Source organism: Acipenser ruthenus, chromosome 12 (genome assembly GCF_902713425.1).
Source record: "Acipenser ruthenus chromosome 12, fAciRut3.2 maternal haplotype, whole genome shotgun sequence".
Taxonomy (NCBI): Eukaryota; Metazoa; Chordata; class Actinopteri; order Acipenseriformes; family Acipenseridae; genus Acipenser; species Acipenser ruthenus.
This window is the reverse complement of record NC_081200.1, coordinates 4086550-4104178: the sequence shown is the minus strand read 5'-3', so window position 1 is coordinate 4104178 and position 17629 is coordinate 4086550. Positions and strand designations below refer to the sequence as shown.

Sequence of the window (17629 nt, the reverse complement as noted above, 5' to 3'; positions counted from 1 at the left end):
GCAGTCACTGGGCCCAACACTGCCTTCTTAAAAACATGGAAATTACACAGCATTGTGTGAACAAAGTTATTTTAGTGTGGCCGATTAAATATAAACCATCTCTGCTGTCAACATTAAGGTGGTTTTGTTCAGTTCTTTCATAGCAAAATTTAGAAAAACAAGTGTATCACCTCTCCAACTGCATTGGTAACAATGTCCTGAAATGCCTTTAAAGTCTGCCTCGTAAAGGTATTGTATCAGTAGTTGTAATGGACAGACGGGTACAGATCTGATGCAAACTCGAAGCTGTTTTCCTAGTGGGAGGGTTGAGGCCCCGCACCAATATGTTTACAGACGTCTACCTGCTAGATAATAATGCAGTGCAGCCGCTTCCATTCCCCACAATGCATCTGTACTCTGAGCCCTTAACATGTAATTGCAGTTTTACTGTCAGTCAATCGGATTCCGCTCCTTCCCAATGAATATTTCACACATGATTGTGTAAAGTTAAGAGTTCTTAAAAATCCTCCATAAAGCTTTTTTTTCTGTGACTGTTTACCACATTACAGTAGACTCCTGTTTTATGTCTGTGTAACAGAATAAATATTAAAATTTATTTCAGTAGTAGTCTTTTAGTGGTAGACACTGAACAACAAATAATGCTGCATAGAAAATTGGAATTAAACCAGACCATTTTTGCAGCCTTTACCTTTTTACTCCCAAGCGCTCTCCATTCGTGAATATCTTTCCACAATTTAATTAACATATCATTCCAGTCATACTTCAGGGAGTTGTCAGGCAAACGCAACCCAGTAGTCATTTCCCTTCTCTGTTTCCTAACTGAGCGCTGGATCAAATTGCAGTAGCAGACGAACATCAGGAATTTTCCACACATCTTAGCTGTATATATATATTAAAAAATAAATAAATTAGCTCTTTACCGATAAGGGCCTATAGGTTTTATCTAAATATTGTTGCATTTCAGGAGATGTGTAGAAGTTCACTTATCTTCGACCTTTAGGGTCACATCATGTGGTTGGTGTCGAAAACCTAGTATAGCCATTCGTAAGTCTCCTAACTCTTGTTGCCTATATGTGGTGTGCACATGTCTCAATTGCTGTAGAAATGCTCAACTATCTAAACAAAAACATCAGAATTCCTGATAGGAAAGTGAGATTGCAAATGCTGGCAATTTGCGCATCAAAAAGGTTACTGTACAAACTAAACATTTTCAAGATAATTACCTTTAATAACAACACACTGAATAACTAAATAGGTCTTTATTTTTTGATTGCCAGTCACAGACACGTTCAAGAGGGAATGGCGTAGCTTTATATAATTGGTGCGCTTTAGAAAGTGTGGAAAATCCAGGCGGAGATGCTTAGAGAGTGGAGAATATCTCTTGATTTGAGGTTCTGAATGCTGCATTCTGTTCATTTCCCTTCTTTAGTCTGTGTGAAACACTCCAGATTCAATCTGACATGGACCTGGCCTACTTCCTGGAGGTGCTGGCTGGGAATTTCATGGACATGGTCCAGTATAATGATGACAACGGAGAGTTCGAGGTGAGGGGTGAGCAGGGGGGTGTTCTGGACTGCAGTACTGGAATGGATCCAGTAAGACAAGTCCTGAAACCCTGGGGAGCAGTTACTGCACTGGTTTCCCATCAGTAGTTTTTTTACACAGTAACATTTAGGCACATGAGGTACTTTGGAGGAATTGTATTTCTTATCTTAAATTGTATTGTTCAATTATTATTTTTTAATAAAAAGCAAGGCCAAGCATAACCTTTTTAATAATTTATAAACAAGGACATTCTGTGTGTTGCTACTCTAAATATATATATATATATATATATATATATATATATATATATATATATATATATATATATATATATATATATATATATATACAGTACTGTGCAAAAGTTTTAGGCAGGTGTGAAAAAATGCTGTAAAGTAACATCTCACCTGAAAGACAGAGCACAAGGAGGGTAAGTGACTTGCTCAAGGTCACTCAATGAGTCAGTGAGTGAGCCAGGATTTGAAATGGGGAGGTCCTGATTACAAGCCCTTTTCTTTAACCACTGGACCACAAATTGTGCAACAGATTAAAACACACGTTGAATCAGACGTACAGTATATGTTTTGTGTAATAATTATTGGGTGGATTACTTCATGTCTGAATGGATGATGATTCTTCACTTTCAGTTAATCTAAAGTAAGAGGAGATGGTGAATCATGTATGGTACCATTCGGCATTCTTTGTGCAAAAAACTGAGAACTGATATGGGGTCAACCTGAAGGAACAAATTACATGACTGTGTTGCACGAGACTGTATTCCCATAAATCTTACCCAGTTGTTACAATAACGCTGAAATAGTCACACTGAGAATGAAATATGCATGAACCAGACATGAGTCACTCTTCCAGTTGAGCAATAAAACTTGTGAAATTATCTTTGCCTTCAAGAGTGGTACCAGTGCCTTTCCATCACCAGCCAGGAGGCTGTCTTGATGGACACTGCTTGTCCTCTAGTCTTTGACCTGTCCGCCTGTATTCATTTGATTTCTATTTAATTGGATAAAGACTTGGTTTTACAGAATGGTTGTGGTACATGGAGAGAGCTGTTTACTGTAGCCTTGATAGTAATTGTGTTCTAATCATCTAGGAATTTGCCCCATATAATTCAACCCAACCCCTGTGCTAACCGCAGAGACAGTAGGCTGGTTTTATCACGAGATTCCAAAATGAGATAGATTAATACCTTACTTTCAGTCACATCTTGTGTGGGTCTAATTTCATCCCTGGACTCCACAATTAGAGTTTTCATCTCAAAGGCATCTCAAGCACACATTTTGTGTTTCCTTTGCCTTAGGCTACAGTCTAGGAAATATGCCTCACCAGGCTTTGGTGAAATGTTTCAGCACTATTTCTGTGTCTCATCTCCCAATCTTCCCAGTCGATTTGGAATTTTATTACACCATATGAGGTTTGTCTTGTCATATCGCTACAAAGTGAGATTGAATGATTTGTAATAAGTAGAAGTGAGGAGGTTTTACACAACAATAAAAAAACAAGGTGAGACTACTGCCCATTACAAGCAGAATGTAAAAGTAATACAATGAAATAAAACAAAGTTTGGTTTATGAAACCGAATATCTTGTCTGAGGGACAGAAGTCTGCCAGGAATGTTCTGTCTGTTAATCACATTAAGAGTTGATCAATCTCAGCATTCTCCAAGGAACTGTTACTGGTAATGCCTCCCTGAAATAAGTCAAAATAATCTGGAGTAACCTTGTGCTCTATCACGGTTCATTGCATTATCAACATCGTCAATTTCTTCTTGATGAGAATGTTGTGACGGGCCTTGTGCAAACATGGCAATAAAGATAATAAAGATGTTAAATTACCTCCTAGGAGTGCTTTCAAACGACACTGTTCAGAAGCCTTGTTATCAGTCTGAAACATCAAAATTGGAGACCAACCTAGCGGTCAAAGGCTTTATGCCTTGGAGCTTTCTTAAAGGATGTCTGCTGTTGCAGGTTGTAAAACATATTCCGCTCGTTTCTGTTTTTAAACAGGGACGAACATCACTCTCAAAGTGCTCTGTGGCCTTATGTCAGATGCGTCTCTTGGGACACCATACGACAGATATGCCTCTGTGGTTCATCTAATGCTGAACACGTTCACTCAGAAATGACTGGATGTGAGTTATGACACCTACAGGAGGGAAATGTCAAACTCCTCCTGGGATGGGCCAGCTTCAGGAGGAGGTTAAAAAAAAAAAAGAGCGATACTATTCTTATTCTTTTATCTGCCCTACATGTTTATTCATAAAGCTTTCTGGTATGATTAAACAGCTGGTTCCATGGTTTTCTGATGTTGTGACCTGTAAAAGTATAATGTGACCCAGAAACCACTACCTCAGTATAATTCTCCTATATTTCGGGATATAGTGGAGGAAAGCATGTGGCATCCATCATTACTGCATGTCGCAGTTTAGAAGGAGGTGACATGCTAAGTTTTCTATTATTTTGTTTGAACAACCATGGCCATCGCAATTTTGTATTTGTTTTGTACAGGGTAGTACATACAGGGCCAGTTAGTTAGTTAGTTAGATAGATGTCAGAGCCAGTGTCACTGATCTGGTGTGCAGGAATTATGATCAGTTAATAAAGACTCCTAACTGATTCTGTGGTCACTGCTCTCGCCAGACCACAGTCTGATTGAATGCATGTAGGAAGAGTTTGGGAGTCATGCATGATCAGTTCACCACCAACATCTCGATCAGAGTCAGTGTTCGACCAGGAGTGACACAGCAATCCCCTACATACATAGGGACCCCTGCGGGGCTTGCTGTTACGGTGGTCCCTCCTTTCCCTCGGCTCCACAAGAGGTCATAATGGTCTGTTTTGTTTTAGGTCTGGTCTACACTCTCAGAACTTTGCATGCAGGAATTTTGCAGGTTTATTTTTTAAGGCCAGGTATTTGACCCTTGGTTATTAGTGCTGCATGGATCGTAGTGGGGAACCGGGTTTAGAGCTGTATATCTTATTGAGCAAAGCTACTCATAGTTATTTATTTATTCCAGGGCAGTAGGAGGTTGCAGCAGTGTTGGTGTGTGGAGAGACCTTGGTGGTTTGCTTGCCTTTTTATTTGTTTATTCAATTGGTCTGCATTTACTGCTCATTTTTACATCATCGGAAATGAGGAACACAAAACAAGCAGCTTTCCAAGGATGGGCTTACTGATTGAACCATTGGGTTTCTGTAGTAATGCTACATATTCTACCACTGAGTGTTTCATAGTCATGGATGGAGAACCTGATGTTTGTAGCTGCAGTGGACTTTTGTTGAAGCACAACAATGCTGGTGTGCTGAGCCATGTGATTTCTGGCAAAGTGAGACACACAAAAGGTTTGTTTGTGTCCCTTTTTAATGGCAGTTATAATGGGACTCCCGGAGGGACTAAACAGTGACTCTGTGCCCCTGTGATTCATTGAGGTTTACCAGAGTGATTGGTATGTATAGGTTTCAGTTACGCTGATGAATGCACAAGTACTTTTTCTTCTGCTGGATTGTGGTATTATTGGTAGCCCTTTATTCTGACCGTAATGGAAAACATGTTGGTTTGTGGAAGACAAAAAGGACATCCCATTACATTCCCCTCTAAAGAGCACATTTTCCATCACGTACTATAACTGCGTTTTACATCAAACATTTCAGTCCACAGGCTTGTAAAAAAGGTTGCTTGGAGTTGGGGTACACATTAATTTAATATGTAGCATGTTTTGAAACTTGCACTAGGTTTTAGATGATGTGCGGTACAACAGAACCTAATGTTTTGTTTCCTATAACAGGCAGACAGTGGGTCTACCAGACCTGTGCAGACTTTGGTTTCTATCACAGCACTGATTCCCCCAATCATCCATTTACTGGATTCCCTCTGCAGTGAGTACAGCTGTGTTCAAATATTTCTTTCATAGTTTTATTTCTGTTTAGCGTGTATTGCAGCTTTGTCATGAGTAATCTTTGCCGTTATTGTTTTGTTTTATTTCAAATATTTAACTAGGATGTAGCCTTTTAGACACAACATTGAATTCCTTTCCACACGAAATAACCTTCAGCCCTTACTGCCCTGTTCCAAAAGTTGTTTCGACACAAATCATTACATTGTATCACAATGCACTTTCTCATTGAAATAACTTGAATTAATAGCAATTATTTGAGCAAGCTTGCATGTTTGTAGTTTCACTAAAAACACTGGGTATGAATAGATCAATGAGCATAATCTTTTGAAACAGAACAATGGCATCATATATCCTTCTAGTTACTTTTCACAATAAAAGTATTTTGCGCCATCAAGGTCAAATCTTTAAACTGGAGTTTAAATGTTCCACTTCAGTTGGTAAAATGTATGGTAGCAATCTGACATTTCAATCTGTTTGTGTTCTAATGACATGAACCTTAACATTTAGATATTTCCTTTATGAAAATGCTGACTGCGACCAGCTGCTTGTGTTCGCCTTTGTTAAATTGTAAATTACGTTTTTTGGTTTTTTTTTTTATAAATGTACTTTTCTAGCACATATTGTTCTGTAATGTAATTTATGTTCATTGACATCATCAACCCTGGAAGTAACCAGTGCATAAAATGGTAGCTCTACGGTTTCCATGGCTACACCCCCAATGTCAGACAGTTTATATACTGTGTTGCTTCATTTCAGCTTGTTTTCAGTGTGAGTGTCTGAGCCAGTTCAGACAAGAACAAAAACAAGAACAAAACCGCCCCCTGAAAACTATCCAAGTGCTTTAGACAGGATGTGGAAGTGGTCCACAGTGGCCCTTCAGTGGCATGATAATCTCATAGGAAACATAACCAGGGAAAGGCCTAGACATTGTGCCTTCAGCTTTTTACCATAAGATGTGTGAGCTATAACTACTCATGAATGAAACGTGAATGAAAGGCAGTGGTGTAGTCCTAAACCTGAAAGTACCGGAACACCACTAAAGTATAGATTTTGTTAAACAAGAATTATTAGACAAATTCACATTGTATTTGTATACTGAACTTCCAGTAACACACATAATAGGTAATCCATGTATCTAATTTCTACAAGTATTTCCACAAAACATCTTCTCCATCTTGTCAGAAGGCTTTACTTTACGTGTCTGCGGCTTTGCTTGTTTTGGGTTCACAGTTGTAGTCGATGCACTGTCGCTGTCAGCATTTTTAACCTTCTTAAAGTAGTAGTTTGTAATAGAATAAGTTCCTAATGCTCTTTTCATTGCATCAAGAGGACTACTGACTGAATCAGACAGTTTTGCAGTAGATGTGAGTCCTGTGACTTGGCTTGCCTGTTAATTATGCAACCTCTAGCTTGATTACATCACTACTGCCTATAGAAAACAGTACCGGAAAGGCATTGTGGCATGTTCTGGCTTGACTGTGCCACCAATGCTATTTCAGTTTAACTGACCTAATTGACTATTACTCAGACACAAAACAGAGCAATTTAAAAATGTACAACATTACAGGCTTAAGTCAGCAATGTGTTCAGTATTTCTGTGGTTCTCATTCTTTTTGTCAGTATTTAAATTGGTGGTTTTGTACCTGACTGCAAACCACCAGCAGAGCCTCTCCCCGGATAGGAGCAGTTTAAAGGCGTCGACTGTTTTGTGATACTACATGCATCTCCCCATTGTGTACAGGGCTTGGAAACAAGCACATCAAACTGTGTTACTTACAGGTCTGCATTAGTTTAGTATGGGATTTAGAAAAATATTACTGGGAAAAAAACCCTACACTTGATAGGAGAAGTATCTGTTTCCCATAATGTTAACTTATTTTAACCCTAATTTACGTAAGGGGATATGCATGAAATGTGTGTGCCATGATTTGCATATACAAGGATGGTTTTAAAATTACATGGTCACAGGAGATTTGATATTCAAATATGAAAGAAAACTTTATAACTGGATACAACAGTGTCATGAATAAGGTCAAGAAAACTGTACTGTGGACAATAAGGGTCTACGCATTTATTGTGCCATTCAGTGCAGGCAAAAACCCTCACACAGAACTCAGAGAGATACAAAAAAAATATATAGTATAACATCTATTCAAATTCACCAACCTTTTAATTTCAGGGTGAGTATAAACTGCACAGGCTGTTAATGTGACACATTATTCACATTATTAGGAGGCTGTGTAACCAGGAGGTCCCCGGTTCAAATCCCACCTCAGTCACTGACTCATTGTGTGACCCTGAGCAAGTCACTTAACCTCCTTGTGCTCCGTCTTTCGGGTGAGATGTAATTGTAAGTGACTCTGCAGCTGATGCATAGTTCATACACCCTAGTCTCTGTAAGGCGCCTTGGATAAAGGCGTCTGCTAAATAAACAAATAATAATTATTATTATTCAACTATAATAGTTAAGTCATAAGAGTTATCAAATGTGGTATATTCAATACTGTAGTACCCCAGTGCTGAATATGGTACAGTTAAGCATTTATTTTATGATATAAGAGAATGTAATGTATTGTGGGTGGGATTACTTGGAACCAAACCCAACAAAGATCCTGTTGAAAGTCAAACTGCTCACCTGCTGTAGCGTCTCTATCCTGCTGTTGCCAAGCAACTGTGGAGTGTCCAAATTCTATCAATTCGTGTTAAATTGCATCGAAATTGATCTTTAAAATAACTAATAAAAATACATTTGGTTAACGAATAGGGAAAATGAATGGCCACACCGACATGCAGAATTATTGGAATATCTACAACCTGTTGCAAAAGGGTAAAGGGTTCACGTAACCCTAAATCCAACTGCAACTCCAGGTGTGCACGAGTACAAGAATGCGTCATTTGTGACACGTGTGCATAGATATGTATCGCAACAGCCAGCACGAAATACAACGCTTTGAAAGAGACACTGCCTTTGAACTCCCAGGAACAGCTGAGCGGCGCATTAGTAATATGGACAGACACCTACGGTCAATAGCTACTCGGCAGAAACGTACCATCTTATTTAGTCCTCCAGTGAGGTAATAAATAAAACAATAGCACTCCATTTCATAAATTATAACACTGGTGTATTTGCAATACATAGAAAGTCTGCTTAAGTATATCGGTTTTCTTTCGGATATTACGAAATGCTGCGCACTATTCATCTAACGATGTTTGCAGCTGTGAGAAGGGGACGGTGAGGCTCGGTTCACGTGCTACTGAGGGTTTGGAGAAGCGCTTCTATTTAACCCACACAGCTTGCGAGGCTACTAGTAGACGTAAGCCTACTGTCGTTGTACTGTACACCAAAACATTACCTGTGTGTATTTTTCTTTTTATCGTTCATTTATATTAGATTGCAGGATGACACTTTTTCTACATCTATTCAAGCAAACAAAAAATACATAAAAAAAAAAAAAGTCATGAACTCCATTTTGCAGCAGATACTGGTTCGTATTAGCAGTGATAAGAAGAAAAAAAAATTAACAATTATGCAACTACAGATGAGAAAATGCAGCCTTGCATTACTCAGACCAGCAATGTGCTACATCCTGTTCAGAAAGTAAACGCAGCAACAATTTCCTTGACGGCACGGGCTCGTTCTAAATTGGTTCTCCTCGAGCGAGGAGGAGGAGTTTCTTTTGACTATGCGCTTGTAAAATAAACAAGGGGGGAGGCAGCATCACGATATGGTATAAATATAAGAGAGTAGTTTAACTCTCTGTCTGTACCACGACAAAACAAATTATTATTTAGTAGTGGCTGTCTGGAAAAAACGGTATTACCCTATATAAGGCTATAACAGAAATTTACATTTGGGCTCGTGTTTTGAGGTAAGGCTAATTGCGCTCCTAATTAATGGATTGGTAGCAGAAGTCGTAGGTGTGTTTAACTTTTGTTAGTTATGCTACTTTATTACCTCGTTTTCTGGTTTTTAAAAACAGCTGCGGACTGTTTGTCATAAACGGGTATAACTATAAGTATGTTTATGGTTTTGAAACAAACTGTTTTTAGTTTGATTCGTAGTAGTGTTTAATAAAGGGGTACGATATTATTATTAACAGATGCGTGCACACTAGTTTTATTTTCGCCGTGCTGAATTTGAAGAGTAATCGTAATATATGCATAATTGACAAAGCAGTCAGTACTAAAGTAAATAGCTGCGTGTGACATCAACACTACGGTGACATTTTAACCATGTATTTTTAACCAGGTGACTCCCTGTATTGTAGTACTAGTGTGTGTGTGATATACAATACTTACTTTGATACCAGTACGAGCAATTATTAGAAACATATTTTAACAATGTTTTTGCAGGACACTGTAGGGTTATCAAAATGTAATATCCCATGTATGGTATCTCATTGCAAGTTATACTTCTGTGTCATATTGTGTGGCATTTTAAAGTTAATGAATCATACTGTGGTTAAAACTGGAAGTTATTACTATATACTGTAAGTCCTACAGCAACTTTGCAATCATGGATTCTTAAAGATCTCTGCATCAGTTGATGAAAGCATTGCCCTGACTGTGTGGTCTTTGGAGGTCCTCTGTGTGTCTCTGTGGAGCAGGTTAGCACACAGTGTCTCTGAGTGTGCTTCTTTCCATTGCCTGTCTTCAGACCTGTCAATTGTCAGTATTTAAAATGGTGGTTTTGTACCTGACTGCAGTTTATTCATTCTTATTCTGCTGCTGTTTCTTAGCCTTTCAGTTTTTTTTTTTTTCTTACAGTATTTCAGCTCTGGCGTTATATATTTAAACGCAATTATGCTCCAAATAGAATATACCTCTGGCAATAAAACTAAAACCACAAGATCCGTTGTCCTGGCTACTTCCTTTAATGGAGTCTTCCTGTTGCACAGCTGTAATTTAACTTGGAGCAGAACAATATTGTGACTCATCAAAACTTAAACTGTTTTTTTTTTTTTTTTCGTGAAGCAATGTCATTTTTATTTTATTTTGTAATAGTCTTGAAAGTATTTTTTTTTCTATGTAACTGTCATTCTATTAAACCATATGAACTCTGTATCAACAATTTCCACCATTCCCTTGATTAAATTGGCAAAAAATTATTTGTTCTCAGTAATAGCGTAATCATTATTTGGCAACTAAATTCAGTGTGTGAAACATATTTTAGTTGCAAAAGAAAAATTGCAAAGTCTTTATTTGGATAATAGTGACTCAACCGTATGATATTTTACTGGAAATGTCAAACCACTAGGTAAAGGTCAAAACGGCATTACTGTGGACCTTTCAAACCCTGTTAGCTTTCAAACCCAGCTGACAGCTCAAGGCCGTGCATACACAGCCAATGAATGTATAGAAGTCTAGGGTAAACTGTAGTATTTAAGGTTTTGTTTTTTTTAATAATCTCTAAATTCTGTCTAATTTCTTCTGCTTTGTGGTAAAAGGAGGTAACTATGGGACATCTCTCTGTTCTCCTCCTCATCGGAGTGGCAGTGTCTTCTGTCTGCTCCCAGTACTCTGGAGAGTCTGGCTCTGACATTGGGATCCAGGTCTTCGATCAGATTGCAAAATCCAGACCGCAGGACAATCTCGTCATGTCTCCTCACGGGATAGCCAATGTGCTCGGAATGCTGCAGCTTGGAGCAGAAGGAAAGACCAAGAAGCAGCTTGTGACAGCTATGAGATACAATGTGAACGGTAAAATATGATTCTGAGATTAACCTTCTGGAGACAAGCAGAGTGCCAGCGGTCCAGAGCAGTGCCTTGTTGCTTTTCTTTAGCACTCCCTGGAACATTACATTTTGTGAATTTTCATTAGAACAAGAGGTATTTTGTATTCTCAGTTTGTAGAGGTAGGAAGAAAGTTCAGACTTTATTCAATTGAATTAAAGTGGGGGACCCCCCTCCTTTAGTAGCTGTTTTAATTTGGGATACAACTGTCATTTGCAATTCTGACCTCACTATTTATTGTTTTGTCTCTTTTAAAGGATCTTCTAAAATGCTGAAAAGAGTACAGAAGAGCCTAGCCTCTGGGAAGAATAAAGACCTTGTTACCATAGCCAATGCAATGTTTGCACAGAGTGGTTTTAAAATGGAAGATGCCTTTGTCTCCAGTAACAGAGAGTTGTTTCGGTGTGAAAGTAGAAGTTTGAATTTTAATGATCCTAACCATGCTGCAGCTTCCGTCAATCACTGGGTTGCAAATCGAACCAGAGGTAAGTTGAGTGTTCAAGTAAGATTGAGAACATAGGAACATAAAAAAATAAGAGGATAAATGAATGAGAGGAGGTCACTCAGCCCATCAGTTCTCCCCCAGTTCCTACGTCAAGTTTAAAGGATCCCAGTGATTCAATATCAACAACTTGACTAGGTAATGCATTCCATACCCTCACCACTCTGTCTCTTACCCTCTGTTCTAAGTCTCCACCTAATTTCCTGTGGTCCTGGTTTCTGTGCTGCTTGGATTGGACTGGCTTGGGTTAATTTGGTCCACTCCTTGTAAGGTTTTAAAAACTTAAGATACATTTTTAGTATGGTACTTTTTATACTGCATACAGTATATTAGCAAGCATCCCAAAAGCTGCTTATAAAATTGACTCTGTGGTCTCTGGGCAAAAATTAGGAACTCCAACTTTTAATTTTAAAATTCCAGTCACCAGTCTGAAGCAACTGTTAAAGCCACAGGGATCAAGAGCTAAACAATAATTGTTTTGTTTTTACCCAAGTGGTAGCTAAGAGACATACATTTATAAACGCTGCTTTCATGTGCTTGATTTTGTAATCCTTTCACAAGACTTTTTTTTTTCTGTCTGGAGAAAAAGTTGGCATGGTAATGTATTTGGTTTCTGGGCACATATTACACAGCTGTCATTAAGTAACTATTTGGAAACTACTTTTATAGGGTCATTATTCTGGAAACATTCAGTAATTAACTTGGTGTCTACTGGAATTCACATTTGATTAGTGCACACATGCATATTTAAATTATACCTTCTAATACAGAGGTGCCAATCTCCAGTCCTCGAGGGGGCAGGGTCTTCTGGTTTTCATTCCAACCCAAGCTCTCAATTAACATAACTGATCTAATTAGTTGTTGAATTTGACGTATTTAAAATTTTTTAAGGTCTTTTACAGTTGATGGTTTTAAAAATGCACTTGATTCAAGGTACACTACCTGTGAAACATTTTGAGGCCAGAAGAGAAGTGTTAAAGTTAATCAAGTAATTAGACCAATTAAGTAATTGAGAGCTTGGGTGGAACGAAAGCCAGAAGACATTGTGGCCCTCCAGGAACTGAGTTTGACACACCTGTTCTAATAAGTCTCTTAATGTTACCCCAATGAAATTTAAATGGGACATTTGTTTTTTTTCTGTAAAAAAAAAAAAAATATATATATATATATATCTGCATCAAAATAGGTTGTAAATTTTACGGTAATGGAAATTGGAAGAGTTCACGTATGTAATTCAAAACCTTGTTCTCTCATATCTCTTAAACATTTTAGAAATTCTAAGTGCTATTGGATGCATGAATAAACATCATGCATCACACAGTATGAACCGCTAATCTCTGAAGAATTACTCTGTGGTCTGGAAAAGTGTAGGAAACCATTAAAACTGGACACAATTACAGTTTTTTTTTTCCCAGCTGTAGGTCTGGTGTCGCTGTTATATTATTATTATTTATTTCTTAGCAGACGCCCTTATCCAGGGCGACTTACAATTGTTACAAGATATCACATTATTTCACATTATACAGATATCACATTATTATATAATCTGTCTTGAAGCTAAGGCTGAATATTCTGAAAGGGGGTTGATCCCTCAATCGGAGTATCATCTACTGTTTTATGTAACTCCCTTTACTCTTGTCACCTTTGGTCGATCATCCTCCTCCTCTCCATCCACCTCGTTACAGTAAGCCTCGTTCAATGGGAGAAGGGTGGTTTAGCCACCAGTTTAATACCAGTGCTAGCCCATGTCCTACCAGTGATAATAACTTCCCCTCAAGAACGAGGCCAGTTAAGTCACTCTATTTGTTTATCATGAGTGTGCATTATCAGGTAAAGCATTGCAATCTATCATGTAGTCAGTCTTTCGTTTTTGAATGTCCCTTTCTATAAATGTAATCTGTTTTGTTTTTCTGCAATAGTTATTGAGGCAATTAGAGAGAAAGACTAATTTCTCCAGTGCAATTTGTGAAAGTACATTAAAACCATGGAGTCACAGGTCTCCTCTTTCTTTTTTTTTTTAAACTAGGTATGATTGAGAACCTCGTATCTCCTGACATGCTTAGTAGTGCTCTAACAAGGCTGGTAGCAGTGAATGCCATTTACTTCAAAGGCATGTGGAAATCTCGGTTTCAGCCCAGTAACACAAAGAAGCGGAATTTTAATGGTGGAGATGGGCAAGTACACCAAGTGCCCATGATGTCACAGCTGTCTGTATTCAACATCGGTAAGTGTTGTTTATATATGGGAATGTCTCATTAATTCTCCCTTTCTGGTTTCAAGCAGTAACGAATTCTAAATCTGTAGTAAAATGTTATGCAGCTTTATTTATTTTCATTTACCGGTCTGTCTGCATATGTGTGTGTGTGTGTGTTTTTTTTTTTTTTTTTGTAGTCGTGCAGGAGCATGTCTTTGTAAAAACAATAGTAAAATTAAGAATTCTTAACTTTTTTTAGTATTTTTAAACCACGAGTGTTGATGGTGTCATTCGATTGCTGAATTCACATGTTTTTGAATGGGTTATATTTTATAGGCTCAACAAGCACCCCTGATGGTTTGGAATACACGGTCATTGAGCTGCCTTACCATGGAAACAGTATGAGTATGTTAATTGCCTTGCCCATGAAAGACAGCACCCCTCTGTCGGATATCATTCCTCACATCAGCACAAAGACTATTCAGAGCTGGATGGAACTGATGCGCCAAAGAAAGGTTCGGCTGGTCATTCCGAAGTAGGTTCTGGGTCTTCTTATTAAACCTACCTTTTATATTTGGATCAGGGATAGTGTAAAAACAACATCCTACCCAGGAATCTACAGTCCCAGTTTACAGCAGACAACACGCAGACATCATTTTATGACAGGCTAAAGGGCCCACTATAAATTAGGTACTGTATGATAGGAAGAAACTGTTTTGCTGCAGCAGTTCTTAAAGACTTTGCAAAATGCAGTGAGATATTGTTTTTTGGAATCTGTATATTTTTGATAAATGTTTCTTGCGCAGTTTTGCTTTTGCTTTTATTAATTGTTATCAGCTTTCCATCCAGATCTGCAGGATCTATTCTACAGGTAGTTAGACTGAATCACAAGAGCGCACATAGGACTTTGTGCAAGCCTTAACATACATCTGCTAGCACCGGGATCTACAATGCTTCTGATTCCTCTGTGTTACTTGCAGGTTTACTGCCGAGGCAGAAACTGATTTAAAGGCGCCTCTCTTGGCTCTTGGTATCACAGATATGTTTGATCAGGACAAGGCAAACTTCAGAAGCATTGCGAGTAAGTTTTTTATGGTTTGAAAACTGAAATTTAACTATATGGTTTAATGGCAGTACATTATACTGACTTGCGGTATTGCTATAGTATGCATCACTATGCATTACTGTGTTGTTATTTTGTTGTGCAAGATGTAGGCCAGCAGATTCTTGTTTTGAGTCATGACTCCACTGCCGAGTTTCAGTCCCACCTAACCTTTTTTTTTTTTTTTGTAAATTGGGAAATACCAGGATCTCATCATAAATGAAATGCCAGACTCTTCAGGCAAGCAAAACTTCAAAAATGAATAAACTCACTTGCACCCACTTGTGGTATAAAGTATGTACATCATTAGTTAATATCTTGAATATTATTATTATTATTACTAATGTTAGCTTGTTTTACTTTTAACAGAATCTGAACAACTCAGTGTTTCCAAAGCATTGCAGAAAGCTAGAATTGAGGTGAATGAAGATGGAACAAAAGCATCTGCTGCAACTGGTAAGGACATGCCTCTCTCTCTTAAACATAAATGGTGGTTCCCCTGGAGTTGGAATATATATTTGAGCGTGCATTTGTTTTTAGTGTACTTGTTTTATTATGGCTACTTTTACAATTAATTTTATTGTCTTCCTTTTTGCAGCTGCAATTTTACTGGCGCGGTCTTCCCCTCCATGGGTCATTGTAGACAGACCTTTCCTTTTCTTTGTTCGACACAACCCAACAGGTAAAGATGTTCAATTGCTTTATCTAAACTTTGTCTTGCCGCATCTTACGTACTGTAGGCATCATTTTAAAACCCAGTTATTCCAAGGGAGTGTTTATTTGATATTTTAATAAGCCCTAACAAGTGCACAACATTGCACATGGCGTCACTGTATAGTATGACCATGCAAAACCTTGCTTGTGCTTTTAAAGTGTCACATAATGATGGGGCTTTAGCACCAAGGAAGAAGTATTTCCATAATTCACAACTCATATCTCTAAATCTATTTATCTTGCATGCAGTCTGGGTACATCATTTCCAATGTAGCAAAACCCAAATTACCTGTAAATGCCCTCTTTATTTTTGTTTGTTCTAGAAAGATTAACTGTATTTCCTGCACCTTGCATTTTCAGGTACGGTGCTGTTTATGGGACAAATTAACAAGCCGTAGGAAACCAATGCATTGAGAGGAAGTCATTTTTTTTTTTTTTCCTCCCAAGATCCATTTCTGGCTTTTTTTTTTTTTTATGGGACATCAACACAGGCTGTTTCGACCTGAATATATTTGGTCCAACTTTTCTCATTTGGAAAGATTTTAAACCTTTTTTTTATAATGTTATTTTGACACAGTATTAATTTATACTACTGAAGTGATTTATTTAATTGGGAGCACATCAGTGGAAAATGCCCTTTATTCTTTTAACTCCATTGCTGTCGGTGTGCACAGAGCATATTTTTAGTGTTAACTTGTGGGATGTTTGAAGCAGTGGACACAGTGCACGCGTCTTGTAATGGCAGTATGTAATACACACCTGAATGCAAAACAAATGTGATCTCATTTGTGAATATGAATACAGTGGAACCGATCTTGTACTGTCGGTGTAGAAAAACATGGGTTGAAGAATCTGCATATTTCCATGTATTGTTTGTATGTAGATTGAATGAGGTCATTTTAAAATAATTGTTTTAAGTTAAAGAAATAAAAATCAAAGCATTAAGGGATTGTGGGGTGTGTTTGCAATTCAATTCAAGAATGTAAATAAAGCTTTGTGTTTGCAGTAACTTTTTTTTTTTTTAAGTCAATAAAAACTTAAAGTACAATGCTCATTCTGGTTTATCAAACTCTTTTTTTCATGTTTTGATAGTTTTTGTTCTGTTTACCTTAATAACTTTAAATGTCAATTCCACATGTGTTTTAAGTGCTTTGCTTTCAAAAACTACAGCAGTTCTTGCAGGGCTCATTTTAATAACCTCCTATTTGCTGCAGGCAGTAGCGAAGCGTGAGTGTTGATTAAGATGGCTTCCCAGGAATGTAAACCGACATATGAACTGTCAGGCTGTGGTTTCTGATCAGGCGGAGTGCATAGAAGGGTAAACTAGAATGCAGAAAACAATGAGGCAGTCCTCATAGTTTTGCTATCAAATGAAATGTTTGTGGGACACATGAGAAACTCCCTTCTGTCTAGGTATTACAGTGATAGTACCTGAACTGTGTCTTAAAATGGTCCTGTAGTTTAGGTGCTGGGGTGTGAAGCACTGCTGTTGGTAATGAGTTACGTTCCAGCTTCCCATCTACGAACCAGGTTGCCTTGTCCTTGAATTCTCCGGACAAAACAGTGGCACCCACTGGAAAACATAAGTGCCTTCTGATCTTCCTGAAAGCTAAATAGAATGTTAAAACAGACTTCCTCTGATTTCCTATGTATAATCATGTGAGAAGAAAAAACAAACAAACCTCAAAGCGTATAGAATGGAACTGGTAGCTTCAATACATCATAGAAGTGGTGATACTGAACTTCACAGTACATTTATCCTGTCTGATAAATCTTGTTTCCTAGCAACTGGTTGCACAGTATTTCCAGCTCACAATATGCAACTGATGTTACAGTTCATACTAGATTGACAGAAGAATTACAGATTACTTATTAATGTACACATACTCTCCTGCAATTTGAGTATATGGGCAAATGGACAGTTGTTGG

The 17629-nt window shown here is 37.9% G+C and overlaps 1 protein-coding gene and 1 pseudogene across 1 annotated transcript; both read left to right on the top strand.

The window, feature by feature from the left end:
• Positions 1–1299: 1299 nt before the first annotated feature.
• LOC131740022 (thymus-specific serine protease-like) lies at positions 1300–10896 on the top strand (annotated as a pseudogene).
• Positions 9116–16754, top strand: LOC117417491 (glia-derived nexin-like). The gene is made up of 9 exons (XM_034029667.2): positions 9116–9324; positions 10903–11155; positions 11446–11673; positions 13717–13914; positions 14221–14419; positions 14865–14965; positions 15356–15442; positions 15585–15668; positions 16061–16754. The coding sequence occupies exons 2-9, from the start codon at positions 10912–10914 to the stop codon at positions 16096–16098; spliced, it is 1179 nt and encodes a 392-aa protein (XP_033885558.1). The 5' UTR covers positions 9116–9324; positions 10903–10911; the 3' UTR covers positions 16099–16754.
• Positions 16755–17629: the final 875 nt, after the last annotated feature.

Coding starts and splice junctions, on each gene's coding strand:
- LOC117417491 (XM_034029667.2), top strand. CDS start 10,912: ATGGGACATCTCTCTGTTCTCCTCCTCATCGGAGTGGCAGTGTCTTCT. Junction 14,420..14,864: donor GTTCGGCTGGTCATTCCGAA/GTAGGTTCTGGG, acceptor TGTTACTTGCAG/GTTTACTGCCGAGGCAGAAA. Junction 15,443..15,584: donor AAAAGCATCTGCTGCAACTG/GTAAGGACATGC, acceptor TCCTTTTTGCAG/CTGCAATTTTACTGGCGCGG.